The following is a 24,750-nucleotide window of genomic DNA, read 5'->3' as shown; positions in this document are numbered from 1 at the left end:
CCAGAGAATTTTGGAAAGTTATTACCAAAGCATCCACAATCCCTACATATCCTGAGACATTACTGTGCGTTATATAGATATCCTGGGACATTAATGTGTGTTACATAGATATCCTGGGACATTACTGTGTTATATAGTTATCCTGGGACATTACTGTATTATATAGATATCCTGGGCCATTACGCTGTGTTATGCAGATATCCTGGGACATTTCAGTGCTATATGGATATCCTGCGACATTACCATGTGTTATATAAATATCCTGGGACATTACTGTGTTGTATAGATATCCTGGGTCATTACCAAGTTAAATAGATACCCTGGGACAATACTACATGTTATACAGATATCCTAGGACAATCCTGCTTTGTATAGATATCCTGGGACATTTCCATGTTATATAGACATTCCCGGATATTACCGTGTATTGTATGGAAAACCTGGGACAATAATGTGTTGTATAGATATCCTGTGACATTACAGTGTTATATAGATATCCTCGGACATTACTGTGTGATTTATAGATATTGCGGGACTTTACTGTGTTATATAGATTTATCCTGTGACATTTCATTGTTATATAGAAATTCTGTGACATTACAGTGTTATATAGATATCCTGGGACATTACTATGAGATGTAGATATCCTGGGACATTACTGTGGGATATTAATATCCTCGGACATTACCGTGAGATATATAGATATTGTGGGACTTTACTGTGTCATATAGATTTATCCTGGGACATTAACGTGTGTTCTATAGCGATCGCGAGATATTACTGTGTGTTGTAAAGATATCCTGGGACATTACAGCGTGTTTTATAGATATCCTGGGACATTATTGTGTGTTTTATGGACATCCTGGGACATTATTGTGTGTTTTATAGTGATCGTGAGATATTACTGTGTGTTAAATAGATATCCTGGGACATTACTGTGTATTACATAGAAATCCTGGGACTTTACTGTGTGTTATTTAGATATTGTGGGACATTACGCTGTGTTATGTAGATATCCTGTGACATTACTGTGTATTATATAGATATTGCGGGACTTTACTGTGTGTTATATGGAGATATCCTTGGATATTACTGTGTGTTAAATGATATGCTGAGACATTTCTGTGGGTTAAATTAAAATTGCAGGACTTTACTGTGTATTGTATAGATATCATGGGACATTACCCTGTTCTATAGATATCCTGGGATATTAATGTATGTTATATAGATATCCTGGGATATTACTGTGTGTTATATAGATATCCTGGGATATTAATGTGTGTTATATAGATATCCTGGGATATTAATGTGTGTTATATAGATATCCTGGGACATTACAGTGTAATATAGATATCCTGGGACATTACTGAGTTGGTAGATATCCTGGGACATTACAGTGTAATATAGATATCCTGGGATATTACTGTGTTGTACACATATCCTGGGACATTATTGTGTTATATAGATAGCCTAGGACATTACAGTGTTATATCAATATCCTGCGATATTACTGTGTTAGCAAATATCCTGGGACATTCCGTGATATACAGATATCGTGGGGCAATACATTGTGCTATGTAGATATCCTGGGACATTACTGTATTATATATTTGTCCTGGGACATTACTGTGTTATATAAATATCCTGGGACATTACTGTGCATTATATAGATATCCTGGGACATTACTCTGCGTTATATAGATATCCTGGGACATTACTGTGTTATATAAATATCCTGGGACATTACTCTGCGTTATATAGATATCCTGGGACATTACTCTGCATTATATAGATATCCTTGGACATTACTGTGTTATATAAATATCCTGGGACGTTACTGTGTATTATAAATATCCTGGGACATTACTCTGCGTTATATAGATATCCTGGGACATTACTCTGCATTATATGGATATCCTTGGACATTACTGTGTTATATAAATATCCTGGGACATTACTCTGCGTTATATCGATATTCTGGGACACTACTGTGTTAAATAAATATCCTGAGACATTACAGTGTTGTATAGATATCCTGGGACATTGCAGTGTTATATAGATATCCTGGAACATTACAGTGTTATATATTTATCCTGGAACATTACCGTCTATTATATAGCTATTGCAGGACTTTACTATGTGCTATATGGAGACATCCTTGGACATTACTGTGTTATTTAGATATTCTGGTACATTACTGTATTATATAGATATCCTTGGACATTACTGTATTATATAGATATTCTGGTATATTACTGTGTTATATAAATATCCTGGGACATTACTGTGTTATTTCGATATCCTGGGCCACTACTGTGATAAATAGATATCCTGGGACATTACTGTGTTATGTAGATATTCTGGTACATTACTATATTATATAGATATCCTGGGCCACTATAGATATCCTGGGACATTACTGTGTTAAATAAATATACTGGGACATTACCGTTTTATATAAATATCCTGGGACATTACTGTGTTAAATAGATATCCTGGGACATTACCGTGTGTTATATAGATATCCTGGGACATGACTGAGTTATATAAATATCCTGCGACATTACTGTGTTGTATAAATATCCTGGGACATTACTGTGTTAAATAGATATCCTGGGACATTACCGTGTGTTATATAGATATCCTGGGACATGACTGAGTTATATAAATATCCTGCGACATTACTGTGTTGTATAAATATCCTGGGACATTTCAGTGTTATGTAGATATCCTGGGACCTTATTGTGTTATGTAGATATCCTGGTTCATTTCCGTGATATATAGATATCCTGGGACATCACTGTGTTATATTGATATCCTGAGACATTACTGTAGTACATAGATATCCTGGGATAATACTGTCTGATGTAGATGTCCTGGGACATTTCTGTGTGATATAAATATCCTGGGACATCAACGTGTTGTAGTGATATTTTGGGATGTTACTGTGTTACATAGATATCCTGGGACAATACTGTCTGATGCAGAATGTCCTGGGACATTTCTGTCTATTATTTAGATATTGCCGTTTTGACTGTGTTATATGGAGATATCCTTCATCATTACTGTGTTATATTGAGATATCCTGGGACATTCTGTGTTATACAGATATCATGAGACACTACACTGTGTAATGTAGATATCCTGGGACATTACACTCTTTTTTGAACAAGGGTGTAACATTTGCAATTCTCCAGTCCTCTGGCACCACCCCCGTATCTACTGATGTTTGGAAGATTATGGCCAGTACCTCCGTAATTTCCTCCCTTACTTCCCTCAGCAACCCAGGATGCATCCCATCCGGACCGGGTGACTTATCTATTTTAAGTACAGCCAGCCTTTCAAGTACCTCTTCTTTATCAATATTTAGCCCATCCAGTATCTCAACTATATCTTCCTTTGCTGATGTAAGGAATCTTACAACACCAGGTTATAGTCCAACAGTTTTATTTGAAAATCACAAGCTTTCGGAGGCTTTCTCCTTCGACACTCACCTGACGAAGGAGAAAGCCTCCGAAAGCTTGTGATTTTCAAATAAAACTGTTGGACTATAACGTGGTGTTGTGAGATTCCTTACATTTGTTCACCCCAGTCCATCACCGGCATCTCCACATCATTACTTTACTGAGGCTCTGGCAACATCTTCTCCATGATAAAGTCATTTATCTCACTCAACTCATGTACCTGGGTATGAGGCAAATGTACCCGGGTGTCAAGGAGATTGTACCTAGGTGTGTGAGGGAGTATATCTGGGTACAAGGGAGTGTTTACACGCACGTGAGGATATTGTACCCGGGTGTGATTGAGATTGTACCCAGTTGTGAGGAAGATTGTACCCAGATGTGATGGAGAACTTACCCGGTTGTGTGGGAGTGTATACCCGGGTGTGAGGGAGAGTATATCTGAGTGTGAGGGAGAGTGTATACGGGTGTGAGAGAGAGTGTTCCTGCGTGTGAGGAAGTATACATCCAGTTGTGAGAGACTGTATACCCAGTTATGAGGGAGTGTATACCTGGATGTGAGGGAGTGTAACAAGGTGTGAGGCGAGAATGTACTCAAGTGTGAGAGAGGGTGTACCCGGGTGTCAGGGAGAGTGTACCCGGGTGTGAGGGAGTGTATACCCGGTTGTGAAGGAGAGTGTATCCGGGTGTGAGGGAGAGTGTACCCGGGTGTGAGGGAGAGTGTACCTGGGTGTGAGGGAGTGTATACTCAGTTGTGAGGGAGAGTGTACCTGGGTGTGAGGGAGTGTATTCAGGTGTGAGGCGAGAATGTACCCGGGTGTGAGAGAGAGTGTACCCGGGAGGGAGAGAGACTGTACCCGGGTCTGAGGGAGAGTATACCCGGGTGTGAGGTGAGTGTACCCGGGTGTGAGGGAGACTGTAACCGGGTGTAAGGGAGTGTATACCCAGGTGTAGAACCATAGAACCATAGAAAAGATACAGCACAGAAGGGGGCCATTCAGCCCATGTGTCTGCACCGGCTCGAAGAACAACCAGGTGTCCATTCTAATCCCACCTTCCAGTACCCGGTCCATAGCCCTGCAGCTTACAGCACTTTAGGTGCAGGTCCAGGTACTTTTTAAAAGAGGTGAGGGTCCCTGCCTCTACGCCTGCAAATTTGCCAATCATGCCCCCTACATTCCAGTCCAAATCATTAATATATACCACAAACAGCAAGGAACCCAACACTGAGCCCTGTGGCACACCACTGGAAACGGATTTCCATTCGCAAAGACATCCATCGACTTTTACCCTTTGTTTCCTGTTACTGAGCCAATTTTGGATCCAATTCGCCACATTTCCCTGTATCCCATGGGCTTTTACCTTTCTGACCAGTCTGCCATGTGGGACCTTGTCAAATGCCTTACTAAAATCCATGTAGACAACATCCACTGCACTACCCTCATCAATCCTCCTTGTCACTTCCTCAAAGAATTTAATCAAATTTGTAAGGCATGACCTTCCCTGAACAAATCCATGCTGACTATCCCTGATTAAATCATGCCTTTCCAAGTGACAGTTTATCCTATCTCTCAGTATTGATTCTAATAGTTTGCCCACCACCGAGGTAAGACTGACCGGCCTGTAATTGTTCGGCCTTTCCCTTGTACCCTTTTTTAAACAATGGTACTACGTTTGCAGTCTTCCAGTCCTCCGGTACCTCCCCTATATCTAGTGAGGATTGGAAAATGATCCTCAGAGCATCTGCTATTTCCTCCCTGGCTTCCTTCAATAGTCTAGGAAACAGTCCATCCGGCCCTGGTGACTTATCAACTTTCAAGGATTCCAGTCCCTCGAATACTTCCTCTCTTGTTATGTTTACCTTATCCAATATTTCACACCTCTCCTCTTTAACTACTACATCCGGATCATCCCTTTCCTTTGTGAATACAGAGACAAAATATTCATTTAAAACCCTACCCACATCCTCTGCTTCTACACACAAGTTACCCTTATCATCCCTGATAGGTCCCACCTTTTCCTTAGCTATCCTCTTGTTCTTAATGTACTGATAAAACATCTTTGGGTTTTCTTTAATCTTACTAGCTAATATTTTTTCATGCCCTCTCTTTGCTTTCCTTACTTCCTTTTTTACGTCATCCCTGTACTTTCTATACTCTTCTAGGCTTTCTGCAGTATTTAGTTTTCTGTGACAGTCATAAGCTTTCTTTTTCTGCTTTATCTTGTCCCGTATACTTCTAGACAACCAGGGGGCTCTAAATTTGGCAGTGCCACCCTTTTACTTTGAGGGGACGTGTCTGCATTGTACCCGTAGAATTTCACTTTTTAGTGCCTCCCACTGGTTTGCCACTGATTTCTCCTCAAGCAGTTGTGTCCAGTCCACTTCTGCCAAATCACCCCTTAGTTCTGTAAAATTTGCCTTCCCCCAATTTAAAACGTTTATTCCTGATTTAACTCTGTCCTTTTCCATAATAATGCTAAAACTAACTGAATTGTGGTCACTATCCCCAATATGGTCACCCACTGACACTTCACCCACTTGCCCATCTTCACTTCCCAGGACTAAATCTAGAATTGCATCCCCTCTTGTTGGGCTTGTCACGTACTGGCTAAAAAAGTTCTCCTGGACACCGATCAAGAATTTTGCACCCTCTGTGCCCCTCACACTGTTTGAATCCCAGTTGATGTCAGGGTAGTTGAAGTCCCCTACTATTATGGCCCTCTTATTTTTGCACTCAGAAATGTGCCTACATATTTGTTCTTCTATCTCTCTTTTACTATGTTGGGGAGTACGTTGAGAAGCCAGCCAGGGAACAGGCTATCTTAGATTGGGTATTGTACAATGAGAAGGGGTTAATTAATAATCTTATTGTGCGAGGTTCTTTAGGGAAGACTGACCATAACATGATAGAATTCTTCATTAAGATGGAAAGTGAAGTAGTCCAATCCGAAACTAGGGTCCTAAATCTGAACAAAGGAAACTATGAAGGTAAAAGGAGTGAGTTGGCTATGATGGATTGGGAAGCTTCATTGAAAGGCATGATGGTAGATAGGTAATGGCTAACATTTAAGGAACGAATGCATGAATTGCAACAATTATACATTCCTTTCTAGCACAAAAACACAAAAGGAAAAGCGGCCCAACTGTGGCTAACAAAAGAAATTAAGGATAGTATTAGATCCAAAGAGGAGTCACATAAAGTTTCCAGAAAAAGTAGCAAGCCAGAGGATTGGGAACAGTTTAGAATTCAGCAAAAAAGGACCAAGAGATTGATTAAGAGGGGAAAAATAAAGTTTTTTTTGGTTTTTTTATTCGTTCATGGGATGTGGGCATTGCTGGCGAGGCCAGCATTTATTGCCCATCCCTAATTGCCCTTGAGAAGGTGGTGGTGAGCCACCTTCTTGAACCGCTGCAGTCCGTGAGGTGAAGGTTCTCCCACAGTGCTGTTAGGAAGGGAGTTCCAGGATTTTCACCCAGCGACGATGAAGGAACGGCGATATATTTCCAAGTAGGGATGGTGTGTGATTTGGAGGGGAACGTGCAGGTGGTGTTGTTCCCGTGTACCTGCTGCTCTTGTCCTTCTAGGTGGTAGAGGTCGCAAGTTTGGGAGGTGCTGTCGAAGAAGCCTTGGCGAGTTGCTGCAGTGCATCCTGTGGATGGTACACACTGCAGCCACGGTGCACCGGTGGTGATGGGAGTATGAGAGTAAACTTGCAAGGAACATAAAAGTGGATTGTAAAAGCTTCTACAAGTATCTAAAGAGAAAAAGATTAGTGAAGACAAATGTAGGAACAGTCAGAAACGGGAGAATTTATAATGGGGAACAAGGAAATGGCAGAGCAATTAAACAAATACTTTGGTTCTGTCTTCACAGAAGAGGACACAAATAACTTCCCAGAAATGCTAGGGAACCAAGGGACTAGTGAGAAGGAGGAATTAAAGGAAATTAGTTTCAGTAAAAAAAATAGTGCTGGAGAAATTAATGGGACTGAAAGCCATTAAATCCCCAGGGCCTGATAATCTGCATCCCAGAATACTAAAAGAGGTAGCCATGGAAATAGTGGATGCATTAGTTGTCATCTTCCAAAATTCTATAGATTATGGAACAGTTCCTGCAGATTGGAGGGTGGCAAATGTAACCCCACTATTTATAAAAGGAGGGAGAAAACAGGGAACTACAGACCGGTTAGCTTAACATCAGTAGTAGGGAAAATGCTAGAGTCTATTATAAAGGATGTGATAACAGGAGACTTAGAAAATATCAGCAGGATTCGACAAAGTCAACATGGATTTATGAAAGGGAAATCATGTTTGACAAACCTACTGGAGTTTTTTGAGGATGTAATTGGTAGAATAGATAAGGGAGAACCAGTGGATGTGGTTTATTTGGATTTTCAGAAGGCCTTTGATAAAGTCCCACATAAGAGGTTAGTGTGCAAAATTAAAGCACATGGGATTGGGGGTAATATATTGGCATGGATTGAGAATTGGTTAACAGACAGGAAACAGAGAGTAGGAATAAATGGGTCTTTTTCGGGGTGTCAGGCGGTGACTAGTGGGGTACCGCAGGGATCAGTGCTTGGGCCCCAGCTATTCACAAGATATATCAATGATTTGGATGAGGGAACCAAATGTAATATTTCTAAGTTTGCTGACGACACAAAACTAGGTGGGATCGTGAGTTGTGAGGAGGATGCAAAGCTGCTTCAAGGCGATTTAGACAAGTTGAGTGAGTGGGCAAATACATGGCAGATGCAGTATAATGTGGATAAATGTGAAGTTATCCACTTCGGAAGGAAAAACAGAAAGGCAGAGTATTATTTAAATGGTAATAGATTGGGAAATGTTGATGTACAAGGGGACCTGGGTGTCCTTATACACCAGTCACTGAAAGCGAGCATTTAGGTGCAACAAGCAGTTAGGAAGGCAAATGGTATGTTGGCCTTCATTGCAAGAGGATTTGAGTACAGGAGCAAGGATGTCTTACTGCAGTTGTACAGGGCCTTGGTGAGACCACACCTGGAGTATTGTGTGCAGTTTTGGTCTCCTTACCTAAGAAAGGATATACTTGCCATAGAGGGAGTGCAGTGAAGGTTCACCAGACTGATTCCTGGGATGGCAGGACTGTCATATGAGGAGAGATTGGGTCGACTCGGCCTGTATTCACTCGAGTTTAGAAGAATGAGAGGGGATCTCATTGAAACATATAAAATTCTGACAGGGCTAGACAGACTGGATGCAGGGAGGATGTTTCCCCTGGCTGGGGGGGTCCAGAACGAGGGTTCACAGTCTCAGGATATGGGGTAGGACATTTAGGACTGAGATGAGAGGAAATTTCCTCACTCAGAGGGTGGTGAACCTGTGGAATTCTCTACCACAGGAGGCTGTGGAAGCCAAGTCACTGAATATATTTAAGAAGGAGCTGGATAGATTTCTAGACACAAAAGGCATCAAGGGGTATGGGGAGAGAGCGGGAATATGGTATTGAGATAGAGGATCAGCCATGATCATATTGAATGGCGGAGCAGGCTCGAAGGGCCGAATGGCCTACTCCTGCTCCTATTTTCTATGTTTCTATGTGTGAGGGAGTGTATCCAGGTGTGAGGGAGTGTATCCAGGTGTGAGGCTAGAATGTAGTGTGTGAGAGAGAGTGTTACCCAGGTGTTAGGGAGTGTATTCCCGGGTATTAGGAAGAGTATTACCCAGGTGTGAGAGAGAGTGTACCCATGGGTGAGGAGAGTATACCCGGGTTTGAGGGCAAGTGTACCCAGGTGTGAGGGTGTGTATACCTGGGGGTGAGGGAGATTGTATCCGGGTCTGAGGGAGAGTATACCCAGGTGTTGGGAGATGTATAGCCGGGTGTTAGGGAGATTGTACCCACGTGTGAGGGTGTGTATACCCGGTTGTGAGACAGAGTGTACCCGGGTGTGAGAGTGTACCTGGGTGTGAGGGAGTGTATACCTGGGTGTGAGGGAGTGTATAACCGGATGTGAGGGTGATTGTACCCGGGTGTGAGGAACATGTACCCGAGTGTGAGGGACAGCGTACCCGGGTGTGAGGAGATTGCAGCAGGGTGTGAGGCAAGTGTACCCGGGTGTGAGGCGAGTGTACCCGGGTGTGAGGAGATTGTAGCAGGGTGTGAGGCGAGTGTACCCGGGTGTGAGGCGAGTGTACCTGGGTGTGAGGCGAGTGTACCTGGGTGTGAGGCGAGTGTACCTGGGTGTGAGGCGAGTGTACCTGGGTGTCTGGAAGACTGTACCCGGGTGTGAGGAGTTTGTACCCAGGAATGAGGGACAGTATATCCGGATGTGCGGCAAGTGTACCCGGGTATAAGGCGAATGTACTCGGGAGTCAAGGAGATTGTGCCTAGGAGAATGTGTCCAGGTGTGTGGGAGAGTGTACCCAGGTACGAGGGAGTGTTTACCCGGGTGCGAGGAAATTGTACCCAGGTGTGAGGGAGAGTGTACCTGAGTGTGAGGGAGAGTGTATACCTGAGTGTGAGGGAGAGTACCCAGGAGTGAGAGTGTACCCAGTTGTGAGGAAGTGTATACCCGTCTGTGAGAGAGTGTATACCCAGTTGTGAGGGAGTGTATACCCAGTTATGAGGTCGTGTATACCTGGGTGTGAGGGAGTGTATCCGGGTGTGAGGTGAGAATGTACCCAGGTGTGAGAGTGCACCCAGGTGTGAGGAAGTGTATACCCAGGTGTGAGGAAGTGTATACCCAGGTGTGAGGGAGAGTGTACCCGGGTGTGAGGGAGTATATACCTGAGTGTGAAGGAGAGTGTACCCGGGTGTGAAAGTGTACCCATTGTGAGGGAGTGTATACCTGTCTGTGATGGAGTGTATACCCAGTTGTGAGGGAGTGTATACAGGTTATGAGGGAGTATATACCCAGTTATGAAGCAGTGTATAACTGGGTGCAAGGAAGTGTATACCAGGGGTGAGGAAGTGTATACCCGGGTGTGAGGGGGTGTATACCTGGTAGTGAGGGAGAGTGTACCCAGGTGTGAGGGAGATTATACCCGGGTATGAGGGAGTGTATACCTGGTTGTGAGGGAGAGTGTACCCAGGTGTGAGGGAGATTATACCCGGGTATGAGGGAGTGTATACCTGGGTGTGAGGGAGTGTGTACCCGGGTGTGAGGGAGATTATACCCGGGTATGAGGGAGTGTATACCCGGGTGTGAGGGAGTGTCTACCCGGGTGTGAGGGAGATTATACCCGGGTATGAGGGAGTGTATACCCGGGTGTGAGGGAGAGTATTCCCGGGTGTGAGGGAGATTATACCCGGGTGTGAGGGAGATTATACCTGGGTGTGAGGGAGTGTATACCCGGGTGTGAGGGGGTGTATACCCGGGTGTGAGGGGGTGTATACCCGGGTGTGAGGGAGATTGTGCCCGGGTGTTGAGGAGTGTATACCCGGGTGTGAGGGTGTGTGTACCCAGGTATGAGGGAGATTGTACCCGGGTGTGAGGGAGAGCATTCACGGGTGTGAGGGAGTGTATACCCTGGTGTGAGGGGGTGTATACCCGGGTGTGAGGGGGATTGTACCCGGGTGTGAGGGAGTGTATTCCCGGGTGTGAAGAAGCGCATACCCGGGTGTGAGGGGATGTATACCCGGGTGTGAGGGAGTGTGTACCCGGGTGTGAGCGGGTGTATACCCGGGTGTGAGGGAGTGTATACCCGGGTGTGAGGGAGTGTGTACCCGGGTGTGAGGGAGTGTATACCCGGGTGTGAGGGGGTGTATACCCGGGTGTGAGAGGGTGTATACCCGGGAGGTGAGGGAGAGTGTACTCGGGTGTGGGGGAGATTGTACTCGGGTGCGGGTGAGTGTATACCCGGGTGTGAGGGAGATTGTACCCGGGTGTGAGGGAGAGTATACCCGGGTGTGAGGGAGATTGTACCAGGTGTGAGGGGGTGTATACCCGGGTGTGAGGGAGTGTATACCCGGGTGTGAGGGAGTGTATACCCGGGTGTGAGGGAGTGTATACCCGGGTGTGAGGGAGTGTGTACCCGGGTGTGAGGGGGTGTATACCCGGGTGTGAGAGGGTGTATACCCGGGAGGTGAGGGAGAGTGTACTCGGGTGTGGGGGAGATTGTACTCGGGTGCGGGTGAGTGTATACCCGGTGTGAGGGAGATTGTACCCAGTTGTGAGGGAGTGTATACCCGGGTGTGAGGGAGATTGTATCCGGGTGTTGGGGAGAGTATACCCGGGTGTGAGGGAGAGTATACCCGGGTGTGAGGGAGATTGTACCAGGTGTGAGGGAGTGTATACCCGGGTGTGAGGGAGTGTAGACCCAGGTGTGAGGGAGATTGTACCCATATGTGAGGGAGTGTATACCCGGGTGTGAGGGAGTGAATACTCGGGTGTGAGGGAGTGTATACTCGGGTGTCAGGGAGAGTATACCCGGATGTAAGGGAGTGTATACTCGGGTGTCAGGGAGAGTATACCCGGGTGTGAGGGAGATTGTACCAGGTGTGAGGGAGTGTATACCCGGGTGTGAGGGAGTGTATACCCAGGTGTGAGGGAGATTGTACCCATATGTGAGGGAGTGTATACCCGGGTGTGAGGGTGTGTGTACCCAGGTATGAGGGAGATTGTACCCGGGTGTGAGGGAGAGCATTCACGGGTGTGAGGGAGTGTATACCCTGGTGTGAGGGGGTGTATACCCGGGTGTAAGGGGGATTGTACCCGGGTGTGAGGGAGTGTATTCCCGGGTGTGAGGGAGTGTAGACCCGGGTGTGAAGAAGCGCATACCCGGGTGTGAGGGGATGTATACCCGGGTGTGAGGGAGTGTGTACCTGGGTGTGAGGGGGTGTATACCCGGGTGTGAGGGAGATTGTATCCGGGTGTTGGGGAGAGTATACCCGGGTGTGAGGGGGTGTATACCCGGGTGTGAGGGAGATTGTACCAGGTGTGAGGGAGTGTATACCCGGGTGTGAGGGAGATTGTATCCAGGTGTTGGGGAGAGTATACCCGGGTGTGAGGGGGTGTATACCCGGGTGTGAGGGAGATTGTACCAGGTGTGAGGGAGTGTATACCCGGGTGTGAGGGAGTGTAGACCCAGGTGTGAGGGAGATTGTACCCATATGTGAGGGAGTGTATACCCGGGTGTGAGGGAGTGAATACCCGGGTGTGAGGGAGTGTATACTCGGGTGTCAGGGAGAGTATACCCGGATGTGAGGGAGTGTATACTCGGGTGTCAGGGAGAGTACACCCGGGTGTGAGGGAGAGTATACCCGGGTGTGAGGGAGATTGTACCAGGTGTGAGGGAGTGTATACCCGGGTGTGAGGGAGTGTATACCCAGGTGTGAGGGAGATTGTACCCATATGTGAGGGAGTGTATACCCGGGTGTGAGGGGGTGAATACCCGGGTGTGAGGGAGTGTATACTCGGGTGTCAGGGAAAGTATACCCGGATGTGAGGGAGAGTATTCCCGGGTGTGAGGGAGTGAATACCCGGGTGTGAGGGAGATTGTATCCGGGTGTGAGGGAGAGTATACCCGGGTGTGAGGGAATGTATACCCGGGTGTGAGGGAGTGTATACCCGGGTGTGAGGGAATGTATACCCGGGTGTGAGTGAGTGTATACCCGGGTGTGAGGGAGTGTAGACCCGGGTGTGAGGGAATGTATACCCGGGTGTGAGGGAGTGTATACCCGGGTGTGAGGGAGAGTATACCCGGGTGTGAGGGAATGTATACCCGGGTGTGAGGGAGTGTATACCCGGGTGTGAGGGAGTGTAGACCCGGGTGTGAAGAAGCGCATACCCGGGTGTGAGGGAGTGTATACCCGGGTGTGAGGGAGTGTGTACCCGGGTGTGAGAGGGTGTATACCCGGGAGGTGAGGGAGAGTGTACTCGGGTGTGGGAGAGATTGCACTCGGGTGCGGGGGAGTGTATACCCGGGTGTGAAGGAGATTGTATCCGGGTGTTGGGGAGAGTATACCCGGGTGTGAGGGAGTGTATACCCAGGTGTGAGGGAGATTGTACCCATATGTGAGGGAGTGTATACCCGGGTGTGAGGGAGTCAATACCCAGGTGTGAGGGAGTGTATACTCGGGTGTCAGGGAGAGTATACCCGGATGTGAGGGAGAGTATTCCCGGGTGTGAGGGAGTGAATACCCGGGTGTGAGGGAGATTGTACACGGGTGTGAGGGAGTGTATACCTGGGTGTGAGGGAGTGTATACCTGGGTATGAGGGAGATTGTACCCATGTGTGAGGGAGTGTATACCCTGGTGTGAGGGAGTGTATTCCCGGGTACAATCCCCCTCACACCCGGGTATACTCTGCTTTTTAAGAAAGGAGAGAGAGGGAAACCAGGGAATTATAGACCAGTTAGCCGAACATCTGTTGTGGGGAAAATGCTGGAGTCTATAATGAAGGATAGGGTGACTGAACACCTCGAGAATTTTCAGTTAATCAGAGAGAGCCAGCATGGATTTGTGAAAGGTAGGTCGTGCCTGACAAACCTGATTGAATTTTTTGAAGAGGTGACTAAAGTAATGGACAGGGGAATGTCAATGGATGTTATTTATATGGACTTCCAGAAGGCATTTGATAAGATCCCACATAAGAGACTGTTAGCTAAGATAGAAGCCCATGGAATCGAGGGAAAAGTACAGACTTGGTTAGGATGTTGGCTGAGCGAAAGGCGACAGAGAGTAGGGATAATGGGAAGGTACTCACATTGGCAGGATGTGACTAGTGGAGTCCCGCAGGGATCTGTCTTGGGGCCTCAATTATTCACAATATTTATTAACGACTTAGATGAAGGCATAGAAAGTCTCATATCTAAGTTTGCCAATGACACACAGATTGGTGGCATTGTAAGCAGTGTAGATGAAAACATAAAATTACAAAGCGATATTGATAGATTAGGTGAATGGGCAAAACTGTGGCAAATGGAATTCAATGGAGACAAATGTGAGGTCATCCACTTTGGATCAAAAAAGGATAGAACAGGGTACTTTCTAAATGGTAAAAAGTTAAAAACAGTGGATGTCCAAAGGGACTTAGGGGTTCAGGTACATAGATCATTGAAGTGTCATGAACAGGTGCAGAAAATAATTAATAAGGCTAATGGAATGCTGGCCTTTATATCTAGAGGACTGGAGTACAAGGGGGCAGAAGTTATGCTGCAGCTATACAAAATCCTGGTTAGACCGCACCTGGAGTACTGTGAGCAGTTCTGGGCACCGCACCTTCGGAAGGACATATTGGCCTTGGAGGGAGTGCAGCGTAGGTTTACTAGAATGATATCCGGACTTCAAGGGTTAAGTTACGAGGAGAGATTACACAAATTGGGGTTGTATTCTCTGGAGTTTCGAAGGTTAAGGGGTGATCTGATTGAAGTTTATAAGATATTAAGGGGAACAGATAGGGTGGATAGAGAGAAACTATTTCCGCTGGTTGGGGATTCTCGGAGTAGGGGTCACAGTCTAAAAATTAGAGCCAGACCTTTCAGGAGTGAGATTAGAAAACATTTCTACACACAAAGGGTTGTAGAAGTTTGGAACTCTCTTCCGCAAACGGCAATTGATACTAGCTCAATTGCTAAATTTAAATCTGAGATAGATAGCTTTTTGGCAACCAAAGGTATTAAGGGATATGGGCCAAAGGCGGGTATATGGAGTTAGATCACAGATCAGCCATGATCTTATCAAATGGCGGAGCAGGCACGAGGGGCTGAATGGCCTACTCCTGTTCCTATGTTCCTGTGTTCCTATGGTTGTGAGGGAGTGTATACCCGGGTGTGAGGGAGGGTATACCCGGGTGTGAGGGAGTGTATACCCGAGTGTGAGGGGGTGTATACCCGGGTGTGAGGGAGTGTATACCCGAGTGTGAGGGGGTGTATACCCGGGAGTGAGGGGGTGTATACTCGGTTGTGATGGGGTGTATACCCGGGTGTGCGGGAGTGTATACCCGGGTGTGAGGGGATGTATACCCGGGTGTGAGGGAATGTATACCCGGGTGTGAGGGAGTGTATACCCGGGTGTGAGGGGATATATACCCGGGTGTGCGGGAGTGTATACCCGGGTGTGAGGGGATATATACCCGGGTGTGAGGGGGTGTATACCTGGGTGTGAGATGGGGTATTCCCAGCTGTGAGACGATTGTACCCGGGTGTGAAGGAATGTATACCTGGGTGTGAGGCATGTATACTCGGGTGTGAGGGGGTGTATACCCGGGTGTGAGGAGGATTGTACCCGGGTGTGAGGGAGTGTGTACCCGGGTGTGAGGAGTTGTATACCCGGGTGTGAGGGCGTGTATACCCGGGTGTGAGGGGGTGTATACCCGGGTGTGAGGGGATGTATACCCGGGTGTGAGGAGGTGTATACCCGGGTGTGAGGGCGTGTATACCCGGGTGTGTGGGAGTGTATACCCGGGTGTGAGGGAGTGTATAACCGGGTGTGAGGGAGTGTATACCCGGGTGTGAGGGGGTGTATACCCGGGTGTGAGGGAGTGTATACCCGGGTGTGAGGGAGTGTATACCCGGGTGTGAGGGGGTGTATACCCGGGTGTGAGGGAGTGTATACCCGGGTGTGAGGGGATGTATACCCGGGTGTGAGGGGGTGTATACCCGGGTGTGAGGGGGTGTATACCCGGGTGTGAGGGAGTGTATACCCGGGTGTGAGGGAGTGTATACCCGGGTGTGAGGGAGTGTATACCCGGGTGTGAGGGGATGTATACCCGGGTGTGAGGGAGTGTATACCCGGGTGTGAGCGGGTCTATACCCAGGTGTGAGCGGGTGTATACCCGGGTGTGAGGGAGTGTATACCCGGGTGTGAGGGGATGTATACCCGAGTGTGAGGGAGTGTATACCCGGGTGTGAGCGGGTGTATACCCGGGTGTGAGGAGGTGTATACCCGGGTGTGAGGGGATGTATACCCGAGTGTGAGGGAGTGTATACCCGGGTGTGAGCGGGTGTATACCCGGGTGTGAGGGGGTGTATACCCGGGTGTGAGGGGATGTATACCCGAGTGTGAGGGAGTGTATACCCGGGTGTGAGGGGGTGTATACCGGGTGTGAGGGTTATATACCCGGGTGTGAGGGTTATATACCCGAGTGTGAGGGGGTGTATACCCGGGTGTGAGGGAGTGTATACCCGGGTGTGAGGGGGTGTATACCCGAGTGTGAGGGAGTGTATACCCGGGTGTGAGGGAGTGTATACCCGGGTGTGAGGGAGTGTATACCCGGGTGTGAGGGAGTGTATACCCGGGTGTGAGGGAGTGTATACCCGGGTGTGAGGGGGTGTATACCCGGGTGTGAGGGGGTGTATACCCGGGTGTGAGGGGGTATATACCCGGGTGTGAGGGGGTGTATACCCGGGTGTGAGGGGGTGTATACCCGGGTGTGAGGGGGTATATACCCGGGTGTGAGGGGGTGTATACCCGGGTGTGAGGGGGTGTATACCCGGGTGTGAGGGGGTGTATACCCGGGTGTGAGGGGTATATACCCGGGTGTGAGGGAGTGTATACCCAGGTGTGAGGGGGTGTATACCCGGGTGTGCGGGAGTGTATACCCGGGTGTGAGGGGGTGTATACCCGGGTGTGAGGGGGTGTATACCCGGGTGTGAGGGAGTGTATACCCGGGTGTGAGGGGGTGTATACCCGGGTGTGAGGGAGTGTATACCCGGGTGTGAGGGAGTGTATACCCGGGTGTGAGGGGGTGTATACCCGGGTGTGAGGGGGTGTATACCCGGGTGTGAGGGAGTGTATATCCGGGTGTGAGGGGGTGTATACCCGGGTGTGAGGGGGTGTATACCCGGGTGTGAGGGGGTGTATACCCGGGTGTGAGGGGGTGTATACCCGGGTGTGAGGGAGTGTATACCCGGGTGTGAGGGGGTGTATACCCGGGTGTGAGGGGGTGTATACCCGGGTGTGAGGGGGTGTATGCCCGGGTGTGAGGGTGATTCCGGACCCTGGCGTTTACCTGGGTTTCTGACAGGCTCAGACTGCTCGCCAGCTGCTTCCTCTCCGCTCCCACCACGTAGTGATTCTTCTCGAACGCTTTCTCCAGCCTGAGGAGCTGGGACGGGGAGAAGGCGGTTCGGATCCGCTTGGGTTTCCTGGCGAAGGGGCCGTGCAATAACATGGTCTCATGGGCAGCGTCAGTCCCTGCCGGAGAGAGTGGGACACAGGGCGAGTCAAAGAGTGCCGCTCCGAACCGCGCCGCATTTCACTGCAATCCGATGGAATCACTTAGTCTGCAGGATCGTTAATGTTTACACGGAATGTCACAAACTCCGCTCGCTGCAGCCCCGCTTTTTTCTTTTTCTATTTCTTTCTCTGTTTTTTCTCCCCTCTTTTTTGAATTTCTTCTTTCTCTGTTCTCTCTTTGTCTCTCTTTTTATTTCTCGTTATTTTCCCTTCTATCCATCTTTCTCACTCCTTTTTCTTCCTCTCTTTTTACCCTCTCGTTCTTTCCGTTTTCTCTTTTTTTTCTTAATCTCTTTACTTTTCTATTTATTTTTCTTTCTGTCACTCGCTTTTTCTTCCTCTCTTTTTATGTTCTCATTCTTTCTCCTCTTTCATTGTATTCTCTTTTCTTTGCTTCTCATTCTTTTCCCCTCTTGATCTTTTTTTTCTTTCACTAATTTTCCTCTCTCTTTTTAACCTCTCGCTCTCTTTCGTTTTCCTTTCTTCCTTAACTCTCGGACCGGTCGCTTTTTATCCGCAAAAAAACACGGAACGCAAAGTAAACTATCGAAGTTCCCTTTAAACGATGTTTAAGCTTTAACCTGAAAGTACCTTAACTAAAACCTCCCTTCACCCCGCTCAGACCGTCACATCGAGCGAGTTTGGGTTAGTTTTGAGAAGCCTCTCCCGGCAGGTTTAGAGTCTGGTTATTAATCTGGGATATTTGGAGGGGAGCCGGGACCTCACCACAAACCGATAGGCTGGCGCAAAAAACAGGAGAACCCATCTATAAAACAAATAATTTCATCATGTACAATATTAGAAGACACCCAATAGTATGTAAAAGTCGGTACTTTTGTCTGTGGGTAGATAGGCAGTAAGGGAATCGGGTGATATGGGGATTGGGTGGGAGAGTGGCATTGAGGTACAAAATCAACGCAACTCTTTCAAAAAGTACCTGGACCTGCACCTGAAGTGCTGTAAACTGCGGGGCTACCGACCAGAATGGGCACCTGCTTGTTCTTCCAGCCAGCCCGGACACGACGGGCCGAATGGCCCCCTTCTGTGCTGTATCTTTTCTATGGTTCTACGGTTCTATCAGCCATCGAATGGTGGAGCAGGCTCGAGGGGCCGAATGGCCTCCCCCCTGCTCCTATTCTTCGATAGTGAGAGACATTCCTGTGTGTCCTTGGTGAGATATTAGCCTCTCGGTGAAACTATGAGGCAGGTCGCTCCTGTCCCGTTTAAAAAGTCTTACCGCCGGCCCACTAGTGAGAACACGTTCACACCGGGGGGGGGGGGGCTTGGATTTGCTGCTTCCCATAAACCAGGGCAATCTTGACTTACAAAGATCGTGGCAGCAAATTGGGTACATTGTGAGGGGAGCTCTGACTCTGGGGGGCAGTTCACTGGCTCATTCCCCCTGTGGGAACTTCCACTCGGATAGAAAGTTCAGTCGAGGTAAATTCTCTCCCTTTTCCCCCCTCGCTCCCGAGTAACCCGCCCTGACACAACAATTTCAGCAATCTAACCACTGATGTTCGCTGTCCTTCAACAGACATAGCCCAGAGCCAAGGCAGAGAATTTAATCTCCCTTTTCTCTCTAAGAATGAGAAGCTTTAATGGTCTGGCCATTTTCTCTCCGCCTGTCTCTCATATTTGCAACTATTTCAAAAAAAAAATCCTTTAATGATCGGGGTATCAGCGCACAAACTGGATCTCTCCCTTCAACAGGGCGAATTTTGGTGAAATGTTTATTTAAAATGAGATTCACTGGCAGGTCTGGTAACTGCCCAAAGCATTTTCTTATCTGACACTCCCGCCTGCAATTATTACCTATTTTCTCTCTCGCTTTCTCTTTCTGTCTTCCTCCTCCTCTCACTCTCCCATTCTTTTCTTTTGATTTCAGTCTTTTCCTTTCTCTCTCTTTCGTTCTTGTGATTTTCTCGCCCTCTCTATTACTCGGTCCCTCGCTCTCATTCCTCTTTTACTCTCTCTCAATCCTTCTCCCTCCCTCTATCACCCTCCCTCACCCACTCCCAATCACTCTCTCACTTTCTCTTTCTCACTCCCTTGTTCTCTCACTCTCTATCATTCTCTCACTTTCTCTTTCTCACTCCCTTGTTCTCTCATTCACTCCCTATCACTCTCACTTTCTCTTTCTCACTCCCTTGTTCTCTCATTCACTCCCTATCACTCTCACTTTCTCTTTCTCACTCCCTTGTTCTCTCATTCACTCCTTATCACTCTCTTACTTTCTCTTTCTCACTCCCTTGTTCTCTCACTCTCTATCATTCTCTCACTTTCTCTTTCTCACTCCCTTGTTCTCTCATTCACTCCCTATCACTCTCACTTTCTCTTTCTCACTCCCTTGTTCTCTCATTCACTCCCTATCACTCTCACTTTCTCTTTCTCACTCCCTTGTTCTCTCATTCACTCCTTATCACTCTCTCACTTTCTCTTTCTCACTCCCTTGTTCTCTCACTCCCTATCACTCTCTCACTTTCTCTTTCTCACTCCCTTGTTCTCTCATTCACTCCCTATCACTCTCACTTTCTCTTTCTCACTCCCTTGTTCTCTCATTCACTCCCTATCACTCTCACTTTCTCTTTCTCACTCCCTTGTTCTCTCATTCACTCCCTATCACTCTCACTTTCTCTTTCTCACTCCCTCGTTCTCTCACTCCCTATCACTCTCTCACTTTCTCTTTCTCACTCCCTTTCTCCCTCTCCGTCTATCACACCCTCGCGCTCTCTCCCTTACTTCCTCTTTCTCACTCTTTGTCACTCTCACCCTCACTTTCTCTTTCTCGCTCTCTCTATCACACCCTCGCTCTCTCTTCCTTACTTCCTCACTCTCTTTCTCCCTCTCTATCATTCTCTCCCCATCACTTTCTCTCCCCTCACTTTCTCTTTCTCCTTCTCCATCTCTATCACGCCCTCGCTCTTTCCCTCACACCCTTTCTCTCTCTCTTTCATGAACACCAAACATTTGAGGAATTGCCTACTCTCGCTCGTTTTATATCGGAATGACTCATAAACCTTTTTAGGGGATGGGGTGCGAAACATCCCAGAGGTTAAAAAGGACTATTCTTTTCTCAATTAACTATATATATATATTAATTCTCACATTCAAATCACCTAAAGGACAGACCATGGGTTTACATCACTCTCTCCGTTTCTCAGAAATATATCCAACCTCCATAGAATCATAGAATCATAGAAGTTTACAACATGGAAACAGGCCCTTCGGCCCAACATGTCCATGTCGCCCAGTTTATACCACTAAGCTAGTCCCAATTGCCTGCACTTGGCCCATATCCCTCTATACCCATCTTACCCATGTAACTGTCCAAATGCTTTTTAAAAGACAAAATTGTACCCGCCTCTACTACTGCCTCTGGCAGCTCGTTCCAGACACTCACCACCCTTTGAGTGAAAAAATTGCCCCTCTGGACCCTTTTGTATCTCTCCCCTCTCACCTTAAATCTATGCCCCCTCCCATTCATTATTGTAAAGTAGATTTTATAGGTAACTAATGTTAAAAGTTAAGAGCGAGCCTCCGCTAACTTCGACCTGACAAAGAATAACTTTAAACATGTATTAAATGATTAATTGTTTTATTTACTTTTTATGCTATTTTTTTGTGGGGGGAGGTTACAAATAAAGCAGACAATTTTAATCAATGGCGTTTTGCGGATTGCTGATATTAATTGTACTCATTCCGCAAACCACCGGCCCGGCCTCGCTCAGAACCTGTGCATTGTAACAAACGAACCGAGCTCACAAAACCGGCCGTGAGAAATCAAAATCCCATCCCTGTCATTTTACTGTCACACACTGAGTGAGTCGAAATTGAACGGGACTGAAATCGACTTGTTTTTTTTTAAAATAACGTGTTGTAATGTTTTATTTTTAATGTTTTATGATTAAAAAATGCAACGGGCATAATAATGCAGCAAGATTGCTCGTTTTGTTGTGATAATTCTCAATGTAGAGGATGGAGGGACAGGTTTTATTTTACTCCTGTTATTGCCGTCATCGCCCGCATCGATTGTAAGAAATACAGACAAGGGCCAGCAAACCCGTCCCTCGGCCCTTCCCTCTCTCCAAATCATGATATCCGCCGGTATTAATAGGCCAGTTTTAATGACTAGTGATAACATTGATGTAATATATATAGTCCCTATCCCCTACAGTGTGAGGATTTCTCCATTTCCAGTTTATCCAGAAAATTTATATCATGTTTCACTCAAAAGCAGATACTTTGCCCAAAATGTTAGCAGTTCATATACTGTAAAATATCATAGGAACAAGAGACCATTCAGCCCCTCGAGACTGTTCCTCCATTTAATTAGATAATGACTGATCTGTATCTTAACTCCATTTAACTACCTTTCCTCCACATCCCTTACCCAACAAAAAACTATCCATCGCAGTCTTAAAATTTTCAATTGACCCCCAGCATCCGCAGCCTTTTTGGGGGGAGAGAGTTCCAGATTTCCACTCCCCTTTGTGTGAAGAAGCGTTTCCTGATTTCCCCCCTGAACGGCCTGGCTCTAATTTTAAGATTGTGCCCCCTCCTTCTGGACTCCCCCCACCGGAGGAAATAGTTTCTCTCTCCCTACCCTATGGAATGCTTTTATCATTTTAAATACCTCGATCAGATCACCCCTCATTCAGATTAATATTGTGACCTATCCATGAATGCGATTTTTTTTTTAAAATCACGAATTAAACTGTAGCACAATAAAGCGGTGTAAGTGATAATGTGAATGGCAGGGTGTGTGAGGGTGCCTGTTGTGTGTCTGACAACCCGTTCGAATTCACTCTTTCCCCGTTGTATTTTTTTTAACTCATCTTGCTGTAGTTGTCGGTTTTTGGTAAGTAGCTGGTTCGGAGCTGGTTTAAACCCTCGAGATGGGAAGTGGGTTTACCCGCGCTCTCAATAAACTTTCTTTTTTTTTCCCCCCACCCTGTGTTTAAAGGAAGTTTATAAAAATGTTGAGTTGGTCTAAAGATGCGGCTATTCTTAGCAGGATAATTGTATATAAACCCCGCACATCTCGCCCTACTCTAGAGAACACCTGGGACCGAAATAGTTTGCAGGGCGCCCTATACACTTTATCCTGTATAAATGTGATTTATTCACTTTATCCATCCGTTCACATTAGATTGTCTCTAATTAATTTAAATTAATTCAAAACTTGTTCATCCTACAAGTAAAGATGATACATTTGTTCAATTCTTGTTCGAGTTATGCCGTTGCGTGGTTATTTTAAAAAATAAAACAAATTGAAGTTTTAATTGTTGCTCGCATTTTGAAACAGTCTAAACACAATCTGAGTATTATTTAAAGCCATTGTTTCCAAAAGCGAGTTCAGTATTTGCTGCATACCCAGTCCGCACTGTTTACGCTGCAACTAGATTCCTACTCCGAATTAAAGCTACATCATTAGATAGCGAGCGTCGCAGAGAGAACACTCAAACTGTATAAATTCATCTATAACCAAATATATATTCATATATATTATACACACATATATATATATATACACACATACACAAACACGTAAACATTTATATTTATATATAAACGGAATTATTAATATAGACGTTACGATTATTAATATTAACAAAATTCTGTATAATTGTTACAATTGTTTACATTGATAATATATTTATAGATATACAGTAATAGTGTCATATCACAATTACATATGAATGCAATTACAAATAGAAGTTACAATTTATATTAACGACCTTATACAATTGTTACAATTATTATATATTTATAGATATAAAATTATTTTGTGCTACATATGAACACATATAAGCAACATTTTGAAACTACCTACATATAGTTTCTGTATATATTGCAGTTTTTATATAGAGTAGCTTCTATAGTGCAGCAATAGTGTCTATATGTTATAGTTTACGTGTTTCTAAATCTTATAATTCATATTATTGTTTATATATTATAGTACACATATAAGTCATATATATTAGAGTTTATATAGTGCAGTTTCTATATATTAATTTTATACATATTACAGTTATTGTATATGCCGATCCTATCTATATATTATATAGTCTCTAAATATCATAGTTCATATATGATCGTTTCTATGTATTATATATTAGCGTTTCTATATATTAATTTCTATAAAAATTAAGTTCTTGTATCTATGGTTCCTATCTATATATTGTACAGTTTCAATATATTATAGTTCATACATTATCGATTCTATTGTGTTTGGAATGAATGAATCGTTACCTGAACATTCCGCTTACCTTGAAACCTGTGTCCGAAGAATCGGTTCCTTAAAACCCAGGGGTAGAAGTTGAGCGGGTCCCTGTGCTGAGGGGCGAAGAAAGGGTGAGGGTTTTGCAAGTGGTGAGTCCCGAGCTGGTGAGGGTGTACGGCCAGCGAGGGGTGACTGACCGCCTCCTGGAACATCAGCTCCGGCCCGGAGTACAGAGAGCGACCCGCCGTCTGGAAAGTGTTGGCGAAAGCATCGGCGGAAGGCGGGTAGCTGAGGGCGGTGGGTCGGAGCGGCTCCTCCGGGGAAAGGGAGCTGTTATCCTTCGCTACCAGCGACTCGATGGTGAAACAGCGCTTGGTCGCTGAGTGGAACATGGTTTTTTTTTGTTTTTGAATTCAAGTTATTAAAGTCTGCAGATTATTTTCTTGTGCAAGATAAATAGAGGAGGCGCAGTGTGTGTCTTAAGGGTGGAATAGACCTACCGGGAGTACACAGCCATGGCCAATTCATACAGCCTGTTCAGCTTCCAGATGGAAGTGCTCACAAGCCCAGAACCTCATTAGGGGCAAGTGTTTCTGTTTTGTTTTTGAAAGGAGGGAGGGGAGAGAGGCTGATGGAATATGTTGATACCTGGCTATGGGATTGGCCGACAGGTCTTCCTTCACCTGCCCATTTAGGGGGTGTGGGGAAGGGGGAGGGAGGGTGGAGGAGGGTTTGGAGAGGACACCTGGAACTCGAGGCGAGCAGGAAAATGCGGATCGCACTCAGACCGGTGACTGGACTGAGCTTTCGGCGGGAGGAGTCGAGAGGTTTGAGGATGAAGACGGGGGTCCGTCTCCACTCGCCTCCCGCTAGGATTCTTAACTGAACTGACCAGCAGAGAAC

At 46.3% G+C, this 24,750-nt stretch overlaps 1 protein-coding gene across 1 annotated transcript in view; it reads right to left on the bottom strand.

The window, feature by feature from the left end:
* The window catches only part of emx1 (empty spiracles homeobox 1), a 120,481-nt gene extending 96,012 nt beyond the window's left edge, over nt 1-24,469 (bottom strand). The window contains exons 1-2 of the mRNA XM_067979153.1: nt 23,894-24,469; nt 17,395-17,579 (exon numbers count right to left, since the gene is read on the bottom strand). Of these exons, the coding sequence (XP_067835254.1) occupies nt 17,395-17,579; nt 23,894-24,239 (531 nt within the window). The 5' untranslated portion in view covers nt 24,240-24,469. The remainder of the gene's footprint in view (nt 1-17,394; nt 17,580-23,893) is intronic.
* Nucleotides 24,470-24,750: the final 281 nt, after the last annotated feature.

Source organism: Heptranchias perlo, chromosome 1, assembly GCF_035084215.1.
Source record: "Heptranchias perlo isolate sHepPer1 chromosome 1, sHepPer1.hap1, whole genome shotgun sequence".
Classification (NCBI taxonomy): domain Eukaryota; kingdom Metazoa; phylum Chordata; class Chondrichthyes; order Hexanchiformes; family Hexanchidae; genus Heptranchias; species Heptranchias perlo.
The sequence above is the reverse complement of the archived record's forward strand: the minus strand, read 5'-3'. Positions and strand labels throughout refer to the sequence as shown.